At 48.2% G+C, this 21403-nt stretch overlaps 4 protein-coding genes across 9 annotated transcripts in view; 3 read left to right on the top strand and 1 right to left on the bottom strand.

Annotated features, from left to right (window-relative positions):
* Positions 1–66: 66 nt before the first annotated feature.
* Positions 67–7265, top strand: LOC137803436 (WAS/WASL-interacting protein family member 2-like). Of its 3 annotated transcripts, none has more exons than XM_068601893.1 (8): positions 67–272; positions 941–1003; positions 1183–1438; positions 3001–3126; positions 3862–4464; positions 4707–4922; positions 5702–5803; positions 6254–7265. In XM_068601893.1, exons 2-8 carry the CDS (start codon positions 971–973, stop codon positions 6292–6294), a joined length of 1377 nt encoding a protein of 458 aa, XP_068457994.1. In that variant the 5' UTR covers positions 67–272; positions 941–970; the 3' UTR covers positions 6295–7265. The 3 variants fall into 3 exon arrangements, with proteins under 3 accessions (XP_068457994.1, XP_068457996.1, XP_068457995.1); XM_068601895.1 differs by having other exon boundaries at positions 69–272; positions 1183–1315; XM_068601894.1 differs by lacking the exon at positions 67–272 and adding an exon at positions 297–473.
* A 404-nt stretch (positions 7266–7669) lies between these two features.
* utp18 (UTP18 small subunit processome component) lies at positions 7670–12803 on the top strand. 3 transcript variants are annotated; one of them, XM_068601936.1, is made up of 13 exons: positions 7670–7945; positions 9359–9489; positions 9570–9665; positions 10075–10142; positions 10526–10623; positions 10938–11063; positions 11139–11313; positions 11492–11592; positions 11672–11762; positions 11867–11990; positions 12060–12234; positions 12306–12448; positions 12580–12803. In XM_068601936.1, the coding sequence occupies exons 1-13, from the start codon at positions 7736–7738 to the stop codon at positions 12602–12604; spliced, it is 1563 nt and encodes a 520-aa protein (XP_068458037.1). In that variant the 5' UTR covers positions 7670–7735; the 3' UTR covers positions 12605–12803. The 3 variants fall into 3 exon arrangements, with proteins under 3 accessions (XP_068458037.1, XP_068458038.1, XP_068458036.1); XM_068601937.1 differs by having other exon boundaries at positions 9356–9489; positions 10075–10137; positions 10524–10623; XM_068601935.1 differs by having other exon boundaries at positions 9356–9489.
* An 810-nt stretch (positions 12804–13613) lies between these two features.
* On the top strand, positions 13614–18440 carry LOC137803465 (E3 ubiquitin-protein ligase TRIM7-like). Of its 2 annotated transcripts, none has more exons than XM_068601942.1 (13): positions 13614–13727; positions 14240–14418; positions 14550–14966; positions 15048–15152; positions 15249–15344; positions 15440–15673; positions 16229–16385; positions 16545–16625; positions 16813–16839; positions 16926–16952; positions 17380–17555; positions 17633–17788; positions 17995–18440. In XM_068601942.1, the coding sequence occupies exons 2-13, from the start codon at positions 14314–14316 to the stop codon at positions 18199–18201; spliced, it is 1788 nt and encodes a 595-aa protein (XP_068458043.1). In that variant the 5' UTR covers positions 13614–13727; positions 14240–14313; the 3' UTR covers positions 18202–18440. The 2 variants fall into 2 exon arrangements, with proteins under 2 accessions (XP_068458043.1, XP_068458042.1); XM_068601941.1 differs by having other exon boundaries at positions 16539–16625.
* Positions 18441–20233: 1793 nt separating this feature from the next.
* ube2m (ubiquitin conjugating enzyme E2 M) overlaps positions 20234–21403 on the bottom strand; it is a 4769-nt gene continuing 3599 nt past the window's right edge. Inside the window, exon 6 of the mRNA XM_068601889.1 lies at positions 20234–21310. Coding sequence (XP_068457990.1) covers positions 21170–21310 — 141 coding nt within the window. The 3' untranslated portion in view covers positions 20234–21169. The remainder of the gene's footprint in view (positions 21311–21403) is intronic.

Here is a 21403-nt window from a genome sequence, read left to right as displayed (position 1 = left end):
ATATTAGATTTAGACATCATGAGCATGCAGCACGCGCTGCCGCTGCAGCGCATGTGCTCAGGTCACGTGCTAGGGTCACGTGCTCCTCTGTGTTCACTGTAGAGAAATAAAAATAATCTCAGTCGAGGTCCGCAGCAGAGGCTAACGGCAGAGCTAATTAGCTGTCCCCGAGGACAAACCCCGCCGGAAGTGAAGGGAGACGGAGACATGAAGACAGCCAGCGGATAGGAGGAGGTGTGAGTGTAGCAGCGGAAGGCCGCTGACGTTTACAGGTGCGTGAGAGAGCCGCTGTGTTCCGGATGATGCACCGACCACAAGCTAGCACATGGCTAGCTGCGGAGCTAATGCCGCATTCAGTCACACAGTGACGGGTTCCACTTCCGGTGAAGCGAACGGCTGGTTTAATGTATTTGAGTAAACATCCGGGTTAGCAGAGAGCTAACGTGTTAGCTTAGCAACCTGCTGAGATTCAGGTAATTATGCTAACTAGAGCTAATGGTGCCAACTAGTAGCTGATGGTATTAACTAGTAGCGAATAGTGCTAACTAGACTAGTAGCTGATGGTGCTAACTAGACTAGTAGCTGATGGTGATAACTAGACTAGTAGCTGATGGTGCTAACTAGACTGATAGCTTATGGTGCTAACTAGACTAGTAGCTGATGGTGATAACTAGACTAGTAGCTGATGGTGATAACTAGACTGATAGCTCATGGTGCTAACTAGACTGATAGCTCATGGTGCTAACTAGACTAGTAGCTGATGGTGATAACTAGACTAGTAGCTGATGGTGATAACTAGACTAGTAGCTGATGTTGCTGACTAGACAAGTTGCTGACGTGGTCTCATGTGGTCCTCCAGAAAAGTATTTTGTATTTTAAAAAGGTAAACCGAAGCATGTGGTGTTGAGCCGCAGAATAAAGGAGCTGTGCTGTGTTTCAGGGAGATCCGGTGTGTTGGAGCAGCAGCAGGATGCCTATCCCACCCCCACCCACCTTCAGCCAGGTAACCACACACACACACGTTTCCCATCATGCACTTAAATGCACTTAAATGCCCTAAACTGCGGCTGTTGCGAGGTCATCATTGAGATCATCTAAAAAACACAATTGCTCTTCTTCTTCTTTAGTCTTTATGAGCGGTTGGTAAACATTACCAGTTGTGATGTCACTGTACTCCTCCAGGCCAACACCACCCCCCCCAAACTGAGCAGAGACGAGGCTAAAGGTCGCGGCGCTTTGCTGACTGACATCTGTCAGGGCTCCAAGCTGAAGAAGGTGGCGGTGGTGAACGACCGCAGCGCTCCGCTGCTCGACAGTAAGAGCCAAACACCAACGAGCCAAACACCTCCCACAGATCACCCATACATTCGCTTATACCAATACCTACACCAGCAGCAGGGGGCGCCGTCTGAGGAGCTGCAGAGGACAGCACTAGAGAGTAAGACAACCAGCCTTCTGTGACGTTAGAACAACTGCAGGAGGCCGCAGGGTGTCAGCCAGCCGCCATGTTTCCTGTCCAGACGCTCAGTAGATCACATCCTCAGTAACACTCAGTAGATCAGTCCTCCTCTGTTGATGCAGCAGCTGACCTCACACCAGCAGACACGCACCTCGCCTCCACCACCTCACTTCTCTATGTGACACCCATCAGGACACTTCTCTATGTGACACCCTGTAGCTCATGTTTACTTCTCTTCTGTCCTCCACGTTGTGGTGTCTCTTTTCTTCTTTTCTGAATCGGACTGATTGTTGTTTGAGTCGTGATTTAAGACTTAATTCTACTATTTAAGACGCACTACTCGTGTTTGAGGTGTAGTGGTAGGATGTGAGCGGGCTGCAGGCTTAAAGCAGCGGCTGGTTGGACAGATCCTGCAGCGTCCTGTTGAAGCCCGATGTCTCTTTGGTGTCTCTTTGATGTCTCGTTGCCATCACCAGCTGATTGACTGAGTGCTTTCATCTGGACAAGAAGTGCTTTCAGAGAGAGTTACATGCTGACCAGCAGGGAGCCGTCTGTGTAGATACAAGTAGAGATAGCTGCTACTCCCAGCTGTGAGACAACTGCTACACCTAGCTGTGAGTTAGCTGCTGCTACTCACAGCTGTCAGCTAGTTGCTGCTACACCTGTTGGAATAAAGCAACATTGTCAGTTAAAGGTCCCACACGGCTGTCTTCAGTTGGACCTCAGGTGTGCGGTGGGTGGGGCTATGTGGAGCTACGTTAAAATTTACAAGATTTATTTTTATTATTCTGACTTTAAGTAGAATAAGTATTTAAGTATTTCTTTTAAATATCTTTGTAATTCTATTTGTAATTTGTTCATCATTTAATATTTATTTGATCTTATATATTTCATAATTCTTTGTGATTATTTAAATGAAGTTGCTCAACAGGAAGAAGCAGCCGTCGGTTCAACCTGAACCTTTGTACTAAAACAAACACAGCGCTTCACTTCCTGTCTGTTGAAGCATCTCAGGCTGTGATGTCATCGATCATCATCGTAATGTTTATAATGATTTGACTGTTTGTTTGTCTCACGTCGAGTCGGTGGAGTCATCGGAGCTGCGAGGGAGCGTAAACACTTCATTCTCTTTTACCGTCTCTCCTCCTCCCTCACTTCCTTTCCTCTCACCTTCCCTCCCTCTCCACAGCTCCTCTTCTTCTCCCTCGCCTCCTCTCCTTCTCTCTCATGTCCTCTCCTCACTTCCTCTCCTCTCACCTCTCCTCTCTCCGTCTCCTTTTCCTCTACTCCTCATTACCTCTCCTCACCACCTCTCCTCTCTCCTCCTCTCTTCAGTGTTTGGCGTCGTCACCAGAGCTCCCCTGCATCCTTCCTCCCCTTCACCTACTCATGTGTCAGTGATGTCATCATAGTGATGTCATCGTTGTGATGTCATCGTTGTAATGTAATCACATTGATGCCTCTTGTAGTGACATCATAGTGACATCGTAGCGTGCCCTCCGGAGGCCCTTGTTTACCTGTCCAATGGTTGTGGTTCTCAGAGCCCAAAGGAGGCGGAGCAGCAACAGCGGGAGCCAATGAAAGTGCAGCAGGAAGCCCGTCGAGTTGTGTTCCACCAATAGGAGCGCTGTTCCCGGGGAGCGTGCCCAAGCTGAGGCTGGTCGGAGGTGAAGACTGTTTTTCATTTATGTATTTCCTAATATAATCTTTATGGTTTTTGTCATTTATATTTTAGTGTTGCATTATATCAGGCTGTTCAATCCAAAAAAAAAATAATTATCAGAGCTGGGATTCAAACCTCTGATCCTCTGCTTTTAAAACAGACATTGATCCACAGTCTCTATTGATGTGAGCTCTGACATTATTGTGTTTATTATTTATCATAAGTTGTTCAACATGGATCACGTCATGAAAGCGGCGTCACAAACGTGTCACACAGCGAGGGAACCTGCAGAGGAGAGCAGGCAGATAACCAGAGGGCTGATGTCTGAATGTTTGCTCTTCATGTTCCTAGTTTATTGTTGAAAGACCTTAAAATAGATTTTATCATCTAAAAACCTTCACCGATGATTTAAACATAGAGGGACATTGTTAATTATGCGTTATTATGCTGTGACTTCACTGGTCGGCCCGCTTGAGGTCACAATGGGCAGCATGGGACCGCTTCACTAACACGCGTTAACACCCTGATGTATACTGAAGTTATTTAGTAAAACAGCCTTCAGCTGAATGGAGGTAACGTCGTTGCATCGTGAACATGTTTAAGTTTTTAATATTGCTACATGTTATGTTATATGTATACATGTATGTATGTATGTATGTATACATGTATGTATGTATGTATACATATTCGTTACGTGTTACATGTCCATGTTCTTCATGTTCTCCGTGTTCCCTGACAGACGGTTCTTCAGGACGTTCTCCTTCCACTCGAGCTGCAGCGCCCCGCCCCCCCAGCCATCTCCATGACGACACAGAGAGCCCCTCCCCTCAGACGCTGTCCCCCCCCCCCACCCCCTCCTCTTCAAGCCCCTCCCCCCCTACCAACATGAAGCACTCCTCCTCCGCCCCCCCCCCTCCACCTCTCTGTCGCCGTGGTAACGCCCCCTCGCCTCCTTCCTCCTCTTGTTCCGTCAGAGAGAAGCTCCTCCCCCTTCCTCCGAACAATACCCCGCCCCTCCCCTCCAAACCTCCCCCGTCTCCTGGCAACAGCAGACGTCCTCCCACCTCAGGGGGAAACCCCGCCTCTTCTCTGGCCCCGCCCCCTCCCCTGTATCGCATCACCAACGATCCGGCAGGCGGCGAGGCGGCGCCCGAGCTGCCACAGCGCCACAACTCCCTCAGCAGCAAGAGGCCTGCCCCCTCCCCTGGAGGCCACGCCCCCTCCCCTGGAGGCCACGCCCCCACCAGAGGCCCCGCCCCTCCTCCACCCCCGGCCTCCCCCTCCCTGCAGGGCGCCAACAGGCCGCCGCCCCCCTCCAGGGAGACGCCAGGTAGAGGAGCAGGTGAGGGAAAGTATTGATCACTGTATTGATCACTGAATTGATCACTGCATTGATCACTGTATTGATCACTGAATTGATCACTGCAGTGATCACTGTATTGATCACTGAATTGATCACTGAATTGATCACTGCAGTGATCACTGTATTGATCACTGTATTGATCACTGCATTGATCACTGTATTGATCACTGAATTGATCACTGCATTGATCACTGCATTGATCACTGTATTGATCTCCTCAGCTCCTTCTGTTCCGGTCCAGCCGTCGTCGTTGAGGCCAGCGGGTAGAGAAGCTCCGCCCCCTCCTTACCGGCCTCATGGTAGCCCCTCCCTCTCTGCTGACCCCCCCGCTCGAGGAAGGCCCCCTCCCCCGCCCACCCGCACCCCCGCTGCTCCTCCCCCTCCTCCTCCTCCTCTCCGTAACGGCCCCTCCTCCTCCGGCCCGCGCTCGTTTGTCGGTGAGTTTCTGATCACAGGACGCTCATGTTCCTGGAAGCTTTTATTGTGAAAGATCTGCAGGAAGTGCCGATCTTTCACAATAAAAGAGAATTAGAATTCTGCTCTCCATCAGACGTTTGGGCTCTTCTCCTCCTCTTCCTCTTTCCTCTGCTTCTCCTCCTCTTCCTCGCTCTTCTCCGCTTCCTCTCTTCTCCTCCTCTTCCTCTTTCCTCTGCTTCTCCTCTTCCTCTCTTCTCCTCCTCCTCCTCCTCTTCCTCTCTCTTCTCCTCCTCTTCCTCTCTCTTCTCCTCCTCCTTCTCCTCCTCCTCCTCCTCTTCCTCTCTCTTCTCCTCCTCCTCTTCCTCTCTCTTCTCCTCCTCCTCTTCCTCTCTCTTCTCCTCGTCTTCCTCTCTTCTCCTCGTCTTCCTCTTTCCTCTGCTTCTCCTCTTCCTCGCTCTTCTCCTCTTCCTCTCTCCTCTTCCTCTTTCCTCTGCTTCTCCTCTTCCTCTCTCTTCTCCTCCTCCTCTTCCTCTCTTCTCCTCCTCCTGTCTCTTCTCCTCCTCCTCCTCTTTCTCTCTCTTCTCTTCCTCTCTCTTCTCCTCCTCCTCCTCTTCCTCTCTCTTCTCCTCCTCCTTTTCCTCTCTCTTCTCCTCCTCCTCTTCCTCTCTCTTCCTCCTCTTCCTCTCTCTTCTCCTCCTCCTCCTCTTCCTCTCTCTTCTCCTCCTCCTCCTCTTTCTCTCCTCGCTCTCAGACTTTTATTTTAGAAGAAGAGTGAGTGATGTTTTATTTCCTCCTGCAGATGATTTTGAGTCGAGGTATTCGTTCCATCTCCTTGAGGACTTTCCTCCTCCAGACGAGTTCCGACACGTCGCCCAGATCTACCCCAGCAAGGCCAGCCGAGGTACAAGTACTGCGTGTGTGTACTTCTACACATCCATGTTGAGCTTCAGCTTTAACACAAAAAGCATAGACTTCTATACAACCAAAGGAGTCGCCCCCTGGTGGCCAGGAGAGAGAATGCAGCTTTAACACATGAAGCATAGACTTCTATACAACCAGAGGAGTCGCCACCTGGTGGTCAGGAGAGAGAATGCAGCTTTAACACATGAAGCATAGACTTCTATACAACCAGAGGAGTCGCCACCTGGTGGTCAGGAGAGAGAATGCAGCTTTAACACATGAAGCATAGACTTCTATACAACCAGAGGAGTCGCCACCTGGTGGTCAGGAGAGAGAATGCAGCTTTAACACATGAAGCATAGACTTCTATACAACCAGAGGAGTCGCCACCTGGTGGTCAGGAGAGAGAATGCAGCTCTAACACATGTTTGTTTGTTTGTGTGTTTGTCAGTGATAAGAGGAGCTCCTCCACTGCCTCCTGTTGGAAGGTGAACCATGAGACGTCACCGCTGGAACACACAGGAACACACACACAGGAACACACACACACAGGAACACACACACACAGGAACACACACACACAGGAACACACACACACAGGAACACACACACACAGGAACACACACACACAGGAACACACACACACAGGAACACACACACACAGGAACACACACACACAGGAACACACACACACAGGAACACACGCACACACAGGAACACACGCACACACAGGAACACACACACACACAGGAACACACACACACACAGGAACAGGAACACACACACACAGGAACAGGAACACACACACACAGGAACAGGAACATACACATACAGGAACACACATACAGGAACACACACACAGGAACACACACAGGAACACACACACAGGAACACACACACAGGAACACACACACACAGGAACACACACAGGAACACACACACAGGAACACACACACACACACAGGAACACGCACACAGGAACACACACACACACACACACACACAGGAACACACACACACACACACACAGGAACGCACACAGGAACACAGGAACACAGGAACACACACATACACACACACACACACACAGGAACACAGGAACACACACACCGCTCCAGCCTGTTTGATGACATCACAGCATCCAGCTTCGCCTTCATCGCCGCCTCATCTTTGCTTTTGTGATGAAGAGGAGCAGCTCGCCCTGCAAATTGTGACCTCACCCTATTTGTTCCTCTTCCTCTTCCTCTCTCGACAGCATGAACTACTTTGAGTCTTTTTATTTTTTTTGCACTCGCACTTTTTCTTTGCAGCTCCTCATGAGGAGGTAAGGACTGATGAAGAGGAGCAGTGTGTTGCAGACTGAAGATGAGGCTCTGAGCTGAAGACAAAAACCTGCAGCTGCGTTGTGATTTAATAGTTTAAAGTCTTAATATTACAAATAAAGTTTCCCTTCATGTTTTCCATTTTACAAGAAAGAGTCTTTATTTGTTTCTCTCTGGGCTTTTATTTTTGCGGTCTCACATTTTTTAGGAGATTGTTTTCTTCATTAAAGAATTGTTTGTGTGCTTTCTGCTTTTCAATAAAGATTTATTCAACCAATTATAAAACAAACAATGTTTACTACAGAAATATAAAACAAACGTTTACTATGGTTGACTTTTTATTTCTGTCTTTATTATTCACTTTGTATTTTGTCATTTTTATTTATTAGAAGTACTTTTATTGGTGTTTGGTATGGGTTATTTTAGTATATTTTATTAGTATTTGGTCAAACTTCTATTGTTTTTAATAGTTTGAAGTTAAACCCGGAAACGCGTCATCGCTGAACACGAGGGGCGGGGCTTCGGAGGTCACGTTTCCGGAAACACGCGCGTGCACATGTGCAAACATTAGCAGCGGCTTGAGTCCGAAGCTGCGCGCCGGAGTCTCAAACATGGAGGACGTGATTCAGCTGCCGGCGGAGGAGCGGGGACCCGCCGCCAAGAGGCCCAGACCCGCGGCGCCAAACCCCGCGCAGGAGGAGCAGCAGCGGCGGGCTCACGTGGAGACGCTGGCGGCTCTGGGCCGGCGGGACGGCGCCGTGAAGCTGCTGGAGGAGCTGCTGTTCGGGGCGGAGGACGAGCTGCTGGACCGCCTCGTGGAGGTAGCGCCGCAGCCCGGCCAGCCGACGAGTTATCTGTAGTTATAGCACTAGTAACATCTAGTTATATCTGTAGTTATAGCACTAGTAACATGTAGTTATATCTGTAGTTATAGCACTAGTAACATGTAGTTATATCTGTAGTTATAGCACTAGTAACATGTAGTTATATCTGTAGTTATAGCACTAGTAACATGTAGTTATATCTGTAGTTATAGCACTAGTAACATCTAGTTATATCTGTAGTTATAGCACTAGTAACATGTAGTTATATCTGTAGTTATAGCACTAGTAACATCTAGTTATATCTGTAGTTATAGCACTAGTAACATCTAGTTATATCTGTAGTTATAGCACTAGTAACATGTAGTTATATCTGTAGTTATAGCACTAGTAACATGTAGTTATATCTGTAGTTATAGCACTAGTAACATCTAGTTATATCTGTAGTTATAGCACTAGTAACATCTAGTTATATCTGTAGTTATAGCACTAGTAACATGTAGTTATATCTGTAGTTATAGCACTAGTAACATGTAGTTATATCTGTAGTTATAGCACTAGTAACATGTAGTTATATCTGTAGTTATAGCACTAGTAACATCTAGTTATAGCACTATAACATGTAGTTATATCTCTAGTTATAGCACTAGTAACATCTAGTTATAGCACTATAACATGTAGTTATATCTCTAGTTATAGCACTAGTAACATCTAGTTAAATCTCTAGTTATAGCACTAGTAACATCTAGTTATATCTGTAGTTATAGCACTAGTAACATCTAGTTATATCTCTAGTTATAGCACTAGTAACATCTAGTTATAGCACTATAACATGTAGTTATATCTCTAGTTATAGCACTAGTAACATCTAGTTAAATCTCTAGTTATAGCACTAGTAACATCTAGTTATATCTGTAGTTATAGCACTAGTAACATCTAGTTATATCTGTAGTTATAGCACTAGTAACATGCAGTTATAACACTGGTTATCTCTAGTTATAGCACAAGTTATCTGTAGTTATAGCACTAGTTACATCTAGGTTTAGCAAAAGTTATTGCTAGTTGTAGCACAAGTAACATCTAGTTATAGCACTAGTAACGTGTAGTTATAGCACTAGATATCTCTAGTTATAACACTAGTTACATCTAGTTATAGCACTAGATATCTATAGTTAGCGCTAGATATCTATAGTTAGCACTAGTTATAGCACTTGATATCTATAGTTAGCACTAGTTATAGCACTAGCTACATCTAGTTATAGCCTAGATATCTATAGTTATCTCCTACTCACTAGTTATCTCTACTTTTATATTTTATATTCATGTATCTTCATAGACACACACAGGAAGTAAACACGACACACTTCCTGAATGGAGTCTGGCTTCCTATGACATCACTTCCTGTTCCAGCAGGAAGAGCCAGCCGGAGCCTCATTGGTGGACGAGGCAGACGACGGGTCAGGTGACTCTGAGGAAGACGAGGCTCCGCCTCCTGCGAGCAGAGCGGCTGTCTGGGTGGACGAGGATGACGAGCGGGAGGAAGAGTAAAGACCTGAAGACGACGACAGGTTTCTGCTCATGGGTTCATAAACGTTCATAACGCTGAGTCATGTTCACGTTGCAGGGTGGACATGACACACCGGCACCGCAGAGACCTCGCCAGGGGGGAGGCGGAGTCCACCATGACCAATCAGAAGCTGCAGCTGAGGATGAGGGAGCAGTGAGTACACACACACACACACACACACACACACGACTGTGGCTCAGTGGTGAGCAGGTCGTCCTTCCATCAGAGGATCGGTGGTTCGATCCCATGTGGATGTGCCCTTGAGCAAGACACTCAACCCTGAATGTCTCCCGTAGCCGCGGCTCCAGAGTATAAATGTATGAATGAGCGTGAATGTATGAATCAGTATGAATGTGAATGAATGAGTGTGAATGGTTGATGTTACTGATGTGGCTCCTTCATGGTGGCCTATCAAGGTGTGAATGGGTGAATGATGTCATCATGTAGTGTTAAAGCGCTCTGGGGGGTCGGAAGACTAGCGCTTTACTAGTACAGGTCCATTTACCAGTTACACACACCGACTCACACAGTTACACACTCTCACACACGCACCTGTGTTCAGGTTCCAGAAGGCGATGGGCGGAGCTCCGTCCTGGGCCGACAGCAAGAAGAAGAAGAAGAAGAAGAAAGGTAGAAACACTCAGGACTCGTGTCCCCGTCGTGTCTCCGTTGTGTCCTTGTTGTGTCCTTGTGTCCTTGTTGTGTCCTTGTGTCCTTGTTGTGTCCTTGTGTCCTTGTGTCCTTGTTGTGTCCTTGTGTCCTTGTTGTGTCCTTGTGTCCTTGTGTCCTTGTTGTGTCCTTGTGTCCTTGTTGTGTCCTTGTGTCCTTGTTGTGTCCTTGTGTCCTTGTGTCCTTGTTGTGTCCTTGTGTCGTGAGACTCGCTCTCAGATCAGCTGGTTTAAGCTCCGCCTCCTGCAGCAACATTAAACTGAACTTCTTCTCATGAAGGAAACAAGATGTTTTTTATTTTTCTATGTTTTAATATTCGTTGACGTGTCTTTGTGTTCCTGAAGATACTGATGATGACGAAGAGGATGACGAAGAGGAGCTGACGAGGAGGACGGGAAACTTTGTTGCGTCTTCAGACCGGCTGCCCGGCGGCGTCCTGAGAGTCAGTAGCTTCTAAACATTAAAGTCATTAATGTTTTAATCCAGTATTTAAATCTAATAATATATCTTGTTATATACAATAATAATATTATATAGTGTGTATATATATATATATACTTATAGTACAAGTACAACAATAACTCACCGTACTTGGAACGATGAAACTTGGACTGAGCGTTAGCTAATGCTAACAACAAGCTAAAAACATGTTAGCAATGAGGTAACTGCATGCTAAAAACAAGCTAACAGCTAACCATGCGCGTTAGCTTGCTGACACCGTCCTCTTGTCGGTTGACTCGCCATCTCTCGTCTCAGATGAAGAAGTGTCTTCACGCTAACGGCGCGCGGCCGTCGGAGGACCGGCTCACCACCGTCCAGTTCCATCCCTCCGCTCAGGTCGTCATGACGGCCGGCCTCGACCAATCGGTGTCCCTCTTCCAGGTACGGCCAGCCAACCGGCGTTCTCCTGCGGCGGCAGAGTCGAAAAGGTCACGTGACTCTTGATTTGTCCTGCAGGTGGACGGCAAGACCAACCCGAAGATCCAGAGCATCCACCTGGAGCGCTTCCCCGTGCACAGAGCGCGCTTCAGCCGGAGCGGGGACGCGGTGATCGCCACCAGCCTGAAGAACAAGACCTTCTACCTGTACGACATGATGGAGGGGAAGGTCACACCTGTGCACGGCGTCAGAGGTGCTAGTGCTAGTGATAGCGCGCTAACGTTGGTTAACATGATAGAGTGCTACTGCTGGTGTTCTAATGCTATCTGACTAGTGGATAGCTGGTGTTAGCGTGCTAACGTTAGCTGACTGGTGGATAGCTAGTGTTAGCGTGCTAACGTTAGCTCGGGTAATGACGCAACATGTTTCAGGTCTTAATGAAGCCCGGGTGAAGGAATTCTCAGTTTGTCCTGAAGGAGGCGCTCTGCTGCTCACTGGCACTAACGGATACCTGCACCTCCTCACGCTCAAGGTGACGCCTCCTCCTGTGTGTGTGCGTGTTGTTACAGTTGTGTACCTGTTAGCATCAGAGTGTAACTGTGGTGTTGCAGACGAAGGAGGTGGTCCGCAGCATGAAGCTCAACGGGGACGTGGTGGGCGTCGCCTTCTCTCCCGACGGCAGCAAGGTGTACGCCAACTCAGGTGAGTCAGAGAGGTGTGACATCACACGGCAACATCCTGTCGGTCATGTGACTTACGTGTGTGTGTGTGTGTGTGTGTGTGTGTGTGTGTGTGTGTGTGTGTAGAGGACGGCGAGGTGTATGTGTGGGACATGCGCAGCAGTCGCTGTGTGAACAGGTTCACAGATGAAGGCTGCGTGAAGGGGACGGCCATCAGCGCCTCGCCCAACGGACAGTTCCTCGCCTGCGGGTAAGACACGCCCACTTCCTGCTCCCTGGTGACCAGTAGAGACCAGTAGGACTCATGTATCTCTCTCAGCTCCCAGTCTGGCGTGGTCAACATCTACTCCCAGGAGGCGTGTCTAAATTCAGCCAATCCCAAGCCTGTAAAGGCGGTGATGAACCTGCTGACCTCGGCGACCTCCATGACCTTCAACCCCACCTCTGAAATCCTGGCCATCGCCTCCCGGGACGAAGACGAGGCCGTGCGGCTGGTAAGAGGATGAGGGTGATGATGATGAAGGTGTGCTTGATGAAGATGATGATGAAGGTCTGCCCTCCTCAGGTGCACATGTCCAGCCTCAGCGTCTTCTCCAACTTCCCCGTCTCCAAGAGGAAGCTCGTGTATCGGGCCGGCTGCCTGGACTTCTCTCCTCACAGCGGCTTCTTCTCATTGGCCAACAACAAAGGACACGCCCCTCTCTTCAGGTCAGAAAGCCAATCACGTCACAGTGTGGTGTTTAAAGCCCCGCCCCATCCCATGCGCTACAGTGATTGGTCCAGACTTCTGGACGTCAGAAATAACAAAAGATTTATTTATGTAACCGGTTTCTGTTCAGGTTGCTCCACTACAAGAACTTCTGACCCACAAGAACCTGATCCTGACCCACAAGAACCTGACCCACTAGAACCTGACCCACTAGAACCTAACCCACAAGGACCTGACCCACAAGGACCTGACCCACAAGGACCTGACCCACAAGAACCTGACCCACAAGAACCTGGTTCTCTCCTTGTTTGTTTTGTTTGTATGAGGTGTTTCTATAAAAGAACTATAACTATTCAGCTGCTTCTGTTTGTTTTGACAATACTGTTAGCTTAGCTCCTAGCTAGCTGTTAGCTTGGTTGTTGAATTAGCTGTTAGCTTAGCTTCGTATAAGAAGAAAACTAAAACTGATTTACTTTTTCTACTTGTATGAAATGTAAAAGTCACATGAAGACTGACAGGAAGTCTTAGAACAATAATGACAAGTACTCAATCAGTATACCTGCCGTATACTAGTACATGAGGTGTGTGCGAGTACCTGGCATCTAGTACTAGAGTGTGTACTAGACGTCGTGTGTACTAGTACATGAGGTGTGTACTCGTACTGCAGCTTCAGTTTGAACATTTTCAAGCCGAGATTGTCTCCAACGGCCAGCCAGCCAAAGCTGGAGAAGAGGATGATGATGATGATGAATGAATGAATGACTCATCAAATGGGTGAGGTGTTGGCTCTTCCTTGTAGAACAGCTGTGCATCTTGTACCAACACAATGCAGCACACACACACACATACATACACATACACATATATATATATATATATATATATATATATATATATATATATATATATATATATGTGTGTGTGTGTATATACATACACATATATATATATATATATATATGTATGTATATACACATATATATATATATATATATATGTGTGTATATACATACATATATATATATATATATATATATGTGTATGTATATATATATATATATGTGTGTGTATATTTATATATATATATATATGTGTGTGTGTGTGTGTGTGTGTGTGTGTATACACACACACACAGTCAGGTCAGACATGCGCAGCAGCGTCTCAGCAGAAAACTCACCTGACGGCTCTGATTGATCAGTGACTCCGCCCACCGTGACGTCACAGGTCCGCCTGAGCTTCGGGCTGTGAGCAGCGTCACGTCGCGAGGCCGACAGAAAGGTAAGAAACGCTTTGATCTCTGAGTACATTCATATACAAATACACGGAGGAATACACGAATGTACTCTGACGTGTATTTATACATGAGTACACGTCGTACTTGTACTTCTGGCTCTGCACGTGCAGCTTGTTGTTGAAACTAAGCTGCTGTGTCACGTGTCAATCACACCTTCAAACCAGATAACTTTATTTAAACCGCGACGTCACAGATTTAAAATATACATGAACACACATATGATGACGTGTGTATTCATACATTGATTTGTTTTCTAGTTGTTGTTGGTGGATTTGACATTACAGATATTTTACAGACCAATTGACTCCTCAATGATTCTTTAGATGATGAATAATGAGAGTAATGCTTCATCTTCATCTTCATCATCTGTGTGTCCGTGACTCATGTTGTGCCGTTGAGGAGGAATGCCGTCTGACCCGTCCGCTCACTTCCTGTTTCATCCTGTTTGCTTCCTGTTTATTCAAATGAAGCTGGAACTCATTGTATTGTTCAACAGGTGGCTAATAGGCAGCTAACAGGCGGCTAACGGATAGCACTAGCGCTAACCCTCCCCGTGGCTCCAGCAGCACGATGGCGGCTCCGGATCTGTTCTCTGAGCAGGAGCTCACCTGCTCAATCTGCCTGGACCTGTTCGACGAGCCCGTCTCCACGCCGTGCGGACACAACTACTGCCAGGTGAGTCAGTGACATCACCTCTGACCTGTGACGTCACCTGTGACATCACCTCTGACCTGTGACATCACCGGACCCGCAGGAGGACGCCCGGCCGCCTGTCCTTCATCTCTTCTTCTGTGGTGTGTTTGCAGGCGTGCATCGGCGGCTACTGGGCCTCCAGCGCCGTGTGCACCTGCCCGCTCTGCAAGCGGCAGTTCGAGGAGCGTCCTCTGCTCAACGTCAACAAGGTCTTCGCTCTCATCGCCGACAAGTACAAAGTGTCTCGGTACGGCGCCGCGGGGTTACCCGCGCCGGGCGGGAGGGGCGCGGCGGCCGCCACCGCAGCCGCCGCCCCGGCCGCGGCGCAGCTGGGCGAGGAGGTGTGGTGCGACGTCTGCACTGGGGTGAAGCAGCCCGCCGTCAGCTCCTGCCTCACCTGCACCGCCTCCTACTGCCACGCGCACCTGGAGCCGCACCGCACCTCCGCCTTCTACTGCCGCCACCCGCTCATGGACCCACAGGACGCCCTCAGGGGCCGCACATGCCCCGCCCACCGCCGCCTGCTGGAGGTCAGTGGGTACTGCAGTCACACGCTGGCCACTCGCAGGCTGACCTCCGACCTCTGACCTCTGATGTGTTCACTCGTCCAGGTTTACTGTCGGACATGTCAGCGCTGCATCTGTGCCATCTGCGTCCTGGAGGAGCACCGGACTCACCAGACTGTCTCCGTTCAGACGGAGAGACTCAACAAACAGGTGAGGGAGGGGGGGGGGGGAAGGAAGGAAGGAAGGAAGGAAGGAAGGAAGGAAGGAAGGAAGGAGTCTTTGTAGTGATGACTTCTCTTGGAACAGAAACATGTGGCGAGGACCGAGCAGGAGATCCTGAACCGGATCAAAGAGAAAGAGATTCATGTGACTCAGCTGAAGAGGACGCTGGAGGGAGTGAAGGTCAGCCATCTTTCTTCTTCTTCTTCTCCCTAAATAATCTCTTCATAACAGCAGCCGATGGAACTGTTGTTGTTGTTGTTGTTGTTGTGTGTCAGAACTATGCGGACGGAGAGCGAGGGGAGGTGGAGCAGCTCCTGGACCAGGTGAGCAGCTCCTTAAACAGGATCCGGACTCAGGTAGTGGGCGGGATCGAGAACCAGCTGGACGGCGTGATGTCGAAGGGGGAGGGGCTAGTGAGCCGTCTTGAGGCGGAGCTGAGCCAGCTGACGGACCGGAGAGCCACGCTGGAGGTCCAGGCTGTCAGTCAGGACCACATCGGCTTCCTGCAGGTGAGACGTGATGCCAGCCTCCTCACCTTTACCCTCTCACCTGCCCGGGTCATACCTACCCCTCACCTGCCCGGGTCATACCTACCCCTCACCTGCCCGGGTCATACCTACCCCTCACCTGCCCGGGTCATACCTACCCCTCACCTGCCCGGGTCATACCTACCTCTCACCTGCCCGGGTCATACCTACCCCTCACCTGCCCGGGTCATACCTACCCCTCACCTGCCCGGGTCATACCTACCCCTCACCTGCCCGGGTCATACCTACCCCTCACCTGCCCGGGTCATACCCACCCCTCACCTGCCCGGGTCATACCCACCCCTCACCTGCCCGGGTCATACCTACCCCTCACCTGCCCGGGTCATACCTACCCCTCACCTGCCCGGGTCATACCCACCCCTCACCTGCCCGGGTCATACCCACCCCTCACCTGCCCGGGTCATACCCACCCCTCACCTGTCTGGGTCATACCCACCCCTCACCTGCCCGGGTCTCGTACCTCTTCTCACCTGTCTGGGTCATACCTTCTCACCTGTCCCCCCCCCCTTCCCTCAGAGCTTCCAGGCGGCCACCGCCCCCCTGGAGGAGCAGCAGCAGGAGGACGAGGACTTGTCGCTCCACTTCCAGCTGACGGAGGTGAAGACGTCTCTGTCGGAGCTGAAGGACAAGATGGACGACGTCAGGATGGGGGACGGAGTCTCCAGAGGGTCAGGTGGGCCGGAGCGACGACAACAACAACAACAACAACAATCATAATCACGTCTCTTTTAAGGTGTGTGTGTGTGTGTGTGTGTGTGTGTGTGTGTGTGTGTGTGTGTGTGTGTGTGTGTGTGTGTGTGTGTGTGTGTGTGTGTGTGTGTGTCAGTCTCAGGTGACCTCATGGCTGCAGAGAGCATGCTCAGTCTGAGAGGAAGCACCACCAGTCTGAGGAAGAGTCAGTGGTCTCTGAAAGGTGATGATGAAGAAGAGGAGTACTGTTTGCTTAGTGACATGTGACCATCAGCCAATCACAGCAGGCCGTCAGCCTTGTGTGTAAAGAAGTGACTTATCGTCAGCCAGCAGCATGCTGGGTAGTGGAATGAACACCTTTTATTAAGACCTTTACTGTGAAAGACTGACTGCTTCCTGTTTCCCTTCAGATCGGAAGAAGATGAAGCCGGTCTCAGGTTGGTTCCTAATCAATAACTCGTATATACATATATCAATATTGTAGATGAATGATTTGACGTTAATCCGCTCGATGTCCTCACAGGACACAAGAAGGCCCGAGTCTACATGGGTGAGTGTTCACCTCCATGACCCAGAGGCTGCTGGGACGTTAGCATGCTGGCGTCCTAACGCTAGTATTTAGCTCACTGTCTCTGGTCAGTCTGTAGGTCTCTGGTGAGTCTGTAGGTCTCTGGTGAGTCTGTAGGTCTCTGGTGAGTCTGTAGGTCTCTGGTGAGTCTGTAGGTCTCTGGTGAGTCTGTAGGTCTCTGGTCAGTCTGTAGGTCTCTGGTCAGTCTGTAGGTCTCTGGTGAGTCTGTAGGTCTCTGGTCAGTCTGTAGGTCTCTGGTCAGTCTGTAGGTCTCTGGTCAGTCTGTAGGTCTCTGGTCAGTCTATAGGTCTCTGGTGAGTCTGTAGGTCTCTGGTGAGTCTGTAGGTCTCTGGTGAGTCTGTAGGTCTCTGGTCAGTCTTTCCCCCTCACGGTGTCCCTGTGCCCCTAGAGGACGTGACCCTGAACCCGGTGACGGCGTACCCGTTCCTCATCCTGTCTGAGGACAGGAAGCAGGTGAAGCGAGGCGAGAAGCTGCAGTTCTACAGGAACAGCCAGCAGCGCTTTGACGTCTGGTCCTGCGTCTTCGCCAAAGAGAACTTCAGCACGGGACGCCACTACTGGGAGGTCCGACCCGCTCCTCGCTGATCCGGGACACGACCCGCCGACCGGCGCTAACGTCTGTGTTCTGTCCACCTGTGCAGGTGTTCGTCGGGGACAACAAGGACTGGAAGCTGGGCGTGGTCAGTGAGTCGGCGCCCAGGAAGGGGCTGTTTGACATGAGTCCATCCAACGGGTACTACGCCCTCTGGTGGAGCGGCAGCCAGCTGCGAGCGCTCACCGCCCCGCCCCTCACCAAGGTCCACACTCGCTCCAGTACTGCCAGCATGCTAGCGATTAATGCTAGTGCTAGTTGTTAGCATCAGCTAATTGAAAGGATCACGGTCATGAACAGTCTGTTTACATGTTTCTGTATCCGTAGCATTGAAATAGGTGGAATTAGCTTGTTAGCTAGCTAATGGCGGCTTCATTCGAAGAAAAGACTTGTGTTCTCGTTGGCGTGCAGGTGAAGAGTCCTGCGAAGCTGCGTCAGGTGGGCGTGTTCCTGGACGTGGACGAGGGTCAGGTGACCTTCTTCAACGTGAAGTCGGGCTCAGAGATCTACAGCTTCACGGGATCCTCCGAGTTCACCGAGAGGATGTTCCCTCTGCTGGGGACCGGAGACAAGGAGGTGCCCCTGGTCCTCTCCACCTCACAGCAGCAGCTGGCCTGAGTGCTTGACTCCTGACTCCTGACTCCTGACTCCTGACTCCTGACTCCTGACTCCTAGCCCCTAGCCCCTAGCCCCTAGCCTTCAGTCCCAGCCTCAGCCCTGAATCCCCGTGAAGCTAAATGTATTTACTGAGTTCACCGTCACAGGAAGTGCTTTTATTTACGGATCAAAGACAAGATAACAAATTAATTCTCATGTTTTTATTCTCAATAAAAATAAAATCTGTTTTTTATAGTCTACTTTTTCCATGACGCCTGAGTTGTTACTGGTTTATGTGTCACTGGTTTATATATGTTACTGGTTTATATATGTTACTGGTTCATATAGTATGTTACTGGTTTATATATATTACTGGTTTATATAGTACGTGTTACTGGTTTATGTTACTGGTTTATATATGTTACTGGTTTATATAGTACAGGTTACTGGTTTGTTACTGGTTTATATAGTATGTGTTACTGGTTTATATATGTTACTGGTTTATATAGTACGTGTTACTGGTTTATATATGTTACTGGTTTATATAGTATGTGTTACTGGTTTATATATGTTACTGGTTTATATATTACAGGTTACTGGTTTATATATGTTACTGGTTTATATAGTATGTGTTACTGGTTTATATATGTTACTGGTTTATATAGTACAGGTTACTGGTTTATATATGTTACTGGTTTATATATGTTACTGGTTTATATAGTATGTGTTACTGGTTTATATATGTTACTGGTTTATAAAGTACGTGTTACTGGTTTATATATGTTACTGGTTTATATAGTATGTGTTACTGGTTTATATATGTTACTGGTTTATATAGTACAGGTTACTGGTTTATATATGTTACTGGTTTATATAGTACAGGTTACTGGTTTATATATGTTACTGGTTTATATAGTACAGGTTACTGGTTTATATATGTTACTGGTTTATATAGTACAGGTTACTGGTTTATATATGTTACTGGTTTATATAGTACAGGTTACTGGTTTATATATGTTACTGGTTTATATAGTACAGGTTACTGGTTTATATATGTTACTGGTTTATATAGTACGTGTTACTGGTTTATGTTACTGGTTGATATATGTTACTGGTTTATATAGTACGTGTTACTGGTTTATATATGTTACTGGTTTATATATGTTACTGGTTTATATAGTACAGGTTACTGGTTTATATATGTTACTGGTTCATATAGTATGTGTTACTGGTTTATATATATTACTGGTTTATATAGTACAGGTTACTGGTTTATATATGTTACTGGTTCATATAGTATGTGTTACTGGTTTATATATATTACTGGTTTATATAGTACAGGTTACTGGTTTATATATGTTACTGGTTCATATAGTATGTTACTGGTTTATATATATTACTGGTTTATATAGTACGTGTTACTGGTTTATGTTACTGGTTTATATAGTACAGGTTACTGGTTTGTTACTGGTTTATATAGTACGTGTTACTGGTGTATATATGTTACTGGTTTATATAGTACGTGTTACTGGTTTATATGTTACTGGTTTATATAGTACAGGTTACTGGTTTATATATGTTACTGGTTTATATAGTACGTGTTACTGGTTTATGTTACTGGTTGATATATGTTACTGGTTTATATAGTACGTGTTACTGGTTTATATATGTTACTGGTTTATATAGTACAGGTTACTGGTTTATATGATATATACATGTAGTAGTTGTATTTCTACAGAATGAACAATGAGCCTCAGGTCCGTCAGTCATTCAGTATATTTATTAATCTTTATGACTTTGAATGACTTGTTCATTTCGTGATTTTGTCAAAACGAACTTGATGAAAACAGAAGTGACAACGTTCCAATCATTCAAGTTTATATTTTATTTAACATAAATCATATTGCAGTCAATGTGAACAGCTGGGGTTTCAATATACACAATAGAATCCTAACATGTTAAGCCCCTCCCCCGTGACCCCGCTCACAACGTACCCCAATGAAAACCAAAAGCCGCCCCTCAAACCCGCCCCTTTAAACACAATGACCCCGCCCACTTGACACGACGCCCCGCCCCCTGACGCTCAGCGTTTACGTTTGTGATTTAGCAGCAAATTCCAAACGACGCGCCTCCACCTGCAGACTAACAAGCCCCGCCCCCTTCAGGGGGGCTGTGACATCATCAGCTGTGAGGTCTTTAGGAACTATTTAAGGCTTCCACTGAGGGGCTCCACCCCCTCCAATGAGCACCGCCCACCCGACTTTGAGGCTCCTCCCTCCCGCGCTGACGTCACCATACGTTCAGCCGTCGATTTGTCGCAAGTTGAAAAATATGTTTAAGGAATTTTTTAAGGCGTGCCTGAATGTCGCGATCAGCCCCTCCCACTCACAAGCCCCTCCCACTGCAACTCACAAGCCCCGCCCACCGATGTCATCTCTCCAGCTGAGTTTCCGCTGCTAGAAAACAGTCCACGTCTTTCCAAAAGGAAACTTCATGAGGCTCATCTGCTCTTGTAATTATAGGCCCCTCCCCTTCCGCCAGAAGCCCCGCCCCCTGTGGGGAGTCTGCTGACGTAACGAGCAATGAAGGGGCGTGTCCTGAACACCTGTCGGGTGCAGGTGTCTTTGTCACACAAAATAAAAGAAAATCATGTCGTCATCATCATCATCATCATCGTGCCCCCCCTCCCCCTCCCACTCAGCCGCCGTCAGCCGATTCTTTGAGTCCAGTTCTGGTGTGTCGTGTGTCGGCGTCCCCGGTGGCGTGTAAACGGTTTCATGTTGCCTTGTAAGTAAAACAGAGAAATAAGGAGGGGGAGGAAGAGGAGGGGGAGGAAGAGGAGGAGGGGTTTCTTCTTCTTTTGTTTTAAAACAGAAAAGCGTCTTCTGGCGTGCTGCTTTTTGTCGCTGCAGCTCCTGCTGCCAACGAGCAGGAGGAGGGGGGAGGGGGGGGAGGGGGAGAGAAAGGGGGAGGAGTCACAGGACGGCAGTTATTTCAGACACCTCTCAAAGTAGGTGGCGCCCACGTAGCCGCCCCTCAGAGAGCGATGGACGTTCTGCTCAAAGAGCCGCCGGTTCGTCTGCAGGACTTCTGCTGCGTCCTTGTTGAGCGGATCCTCTGGGTTCGGCTCCTGGGGAGTCATGAGTTTATATGATTATATGATTATATATTTATATTAGGTCTGGTTAAGCTGAAAAAAATAACTGATTACTGGCACTATTTT

The sequence above is a fragment of the Clinocottus analis genome, unplaced genomic scaffold (assembly GCF_023055335.1).
Source record: "Clinocottus analis isolate CAN_PGR_092001 unplaced genomic scaffold, fCliAna1.0.p SCAF_56, whole genome shotgun sequence".
NCBI classification, from domain to species: domain Eukaryota; kingdom Metazoa; phylum Chordata; class Actinopteri; order Perciformes; family Cottidae; genus Clinocottus; species Clinocottus analis.
This window is presented reverse-complemented; position numbering and strand designations above follow the sequence as displayed.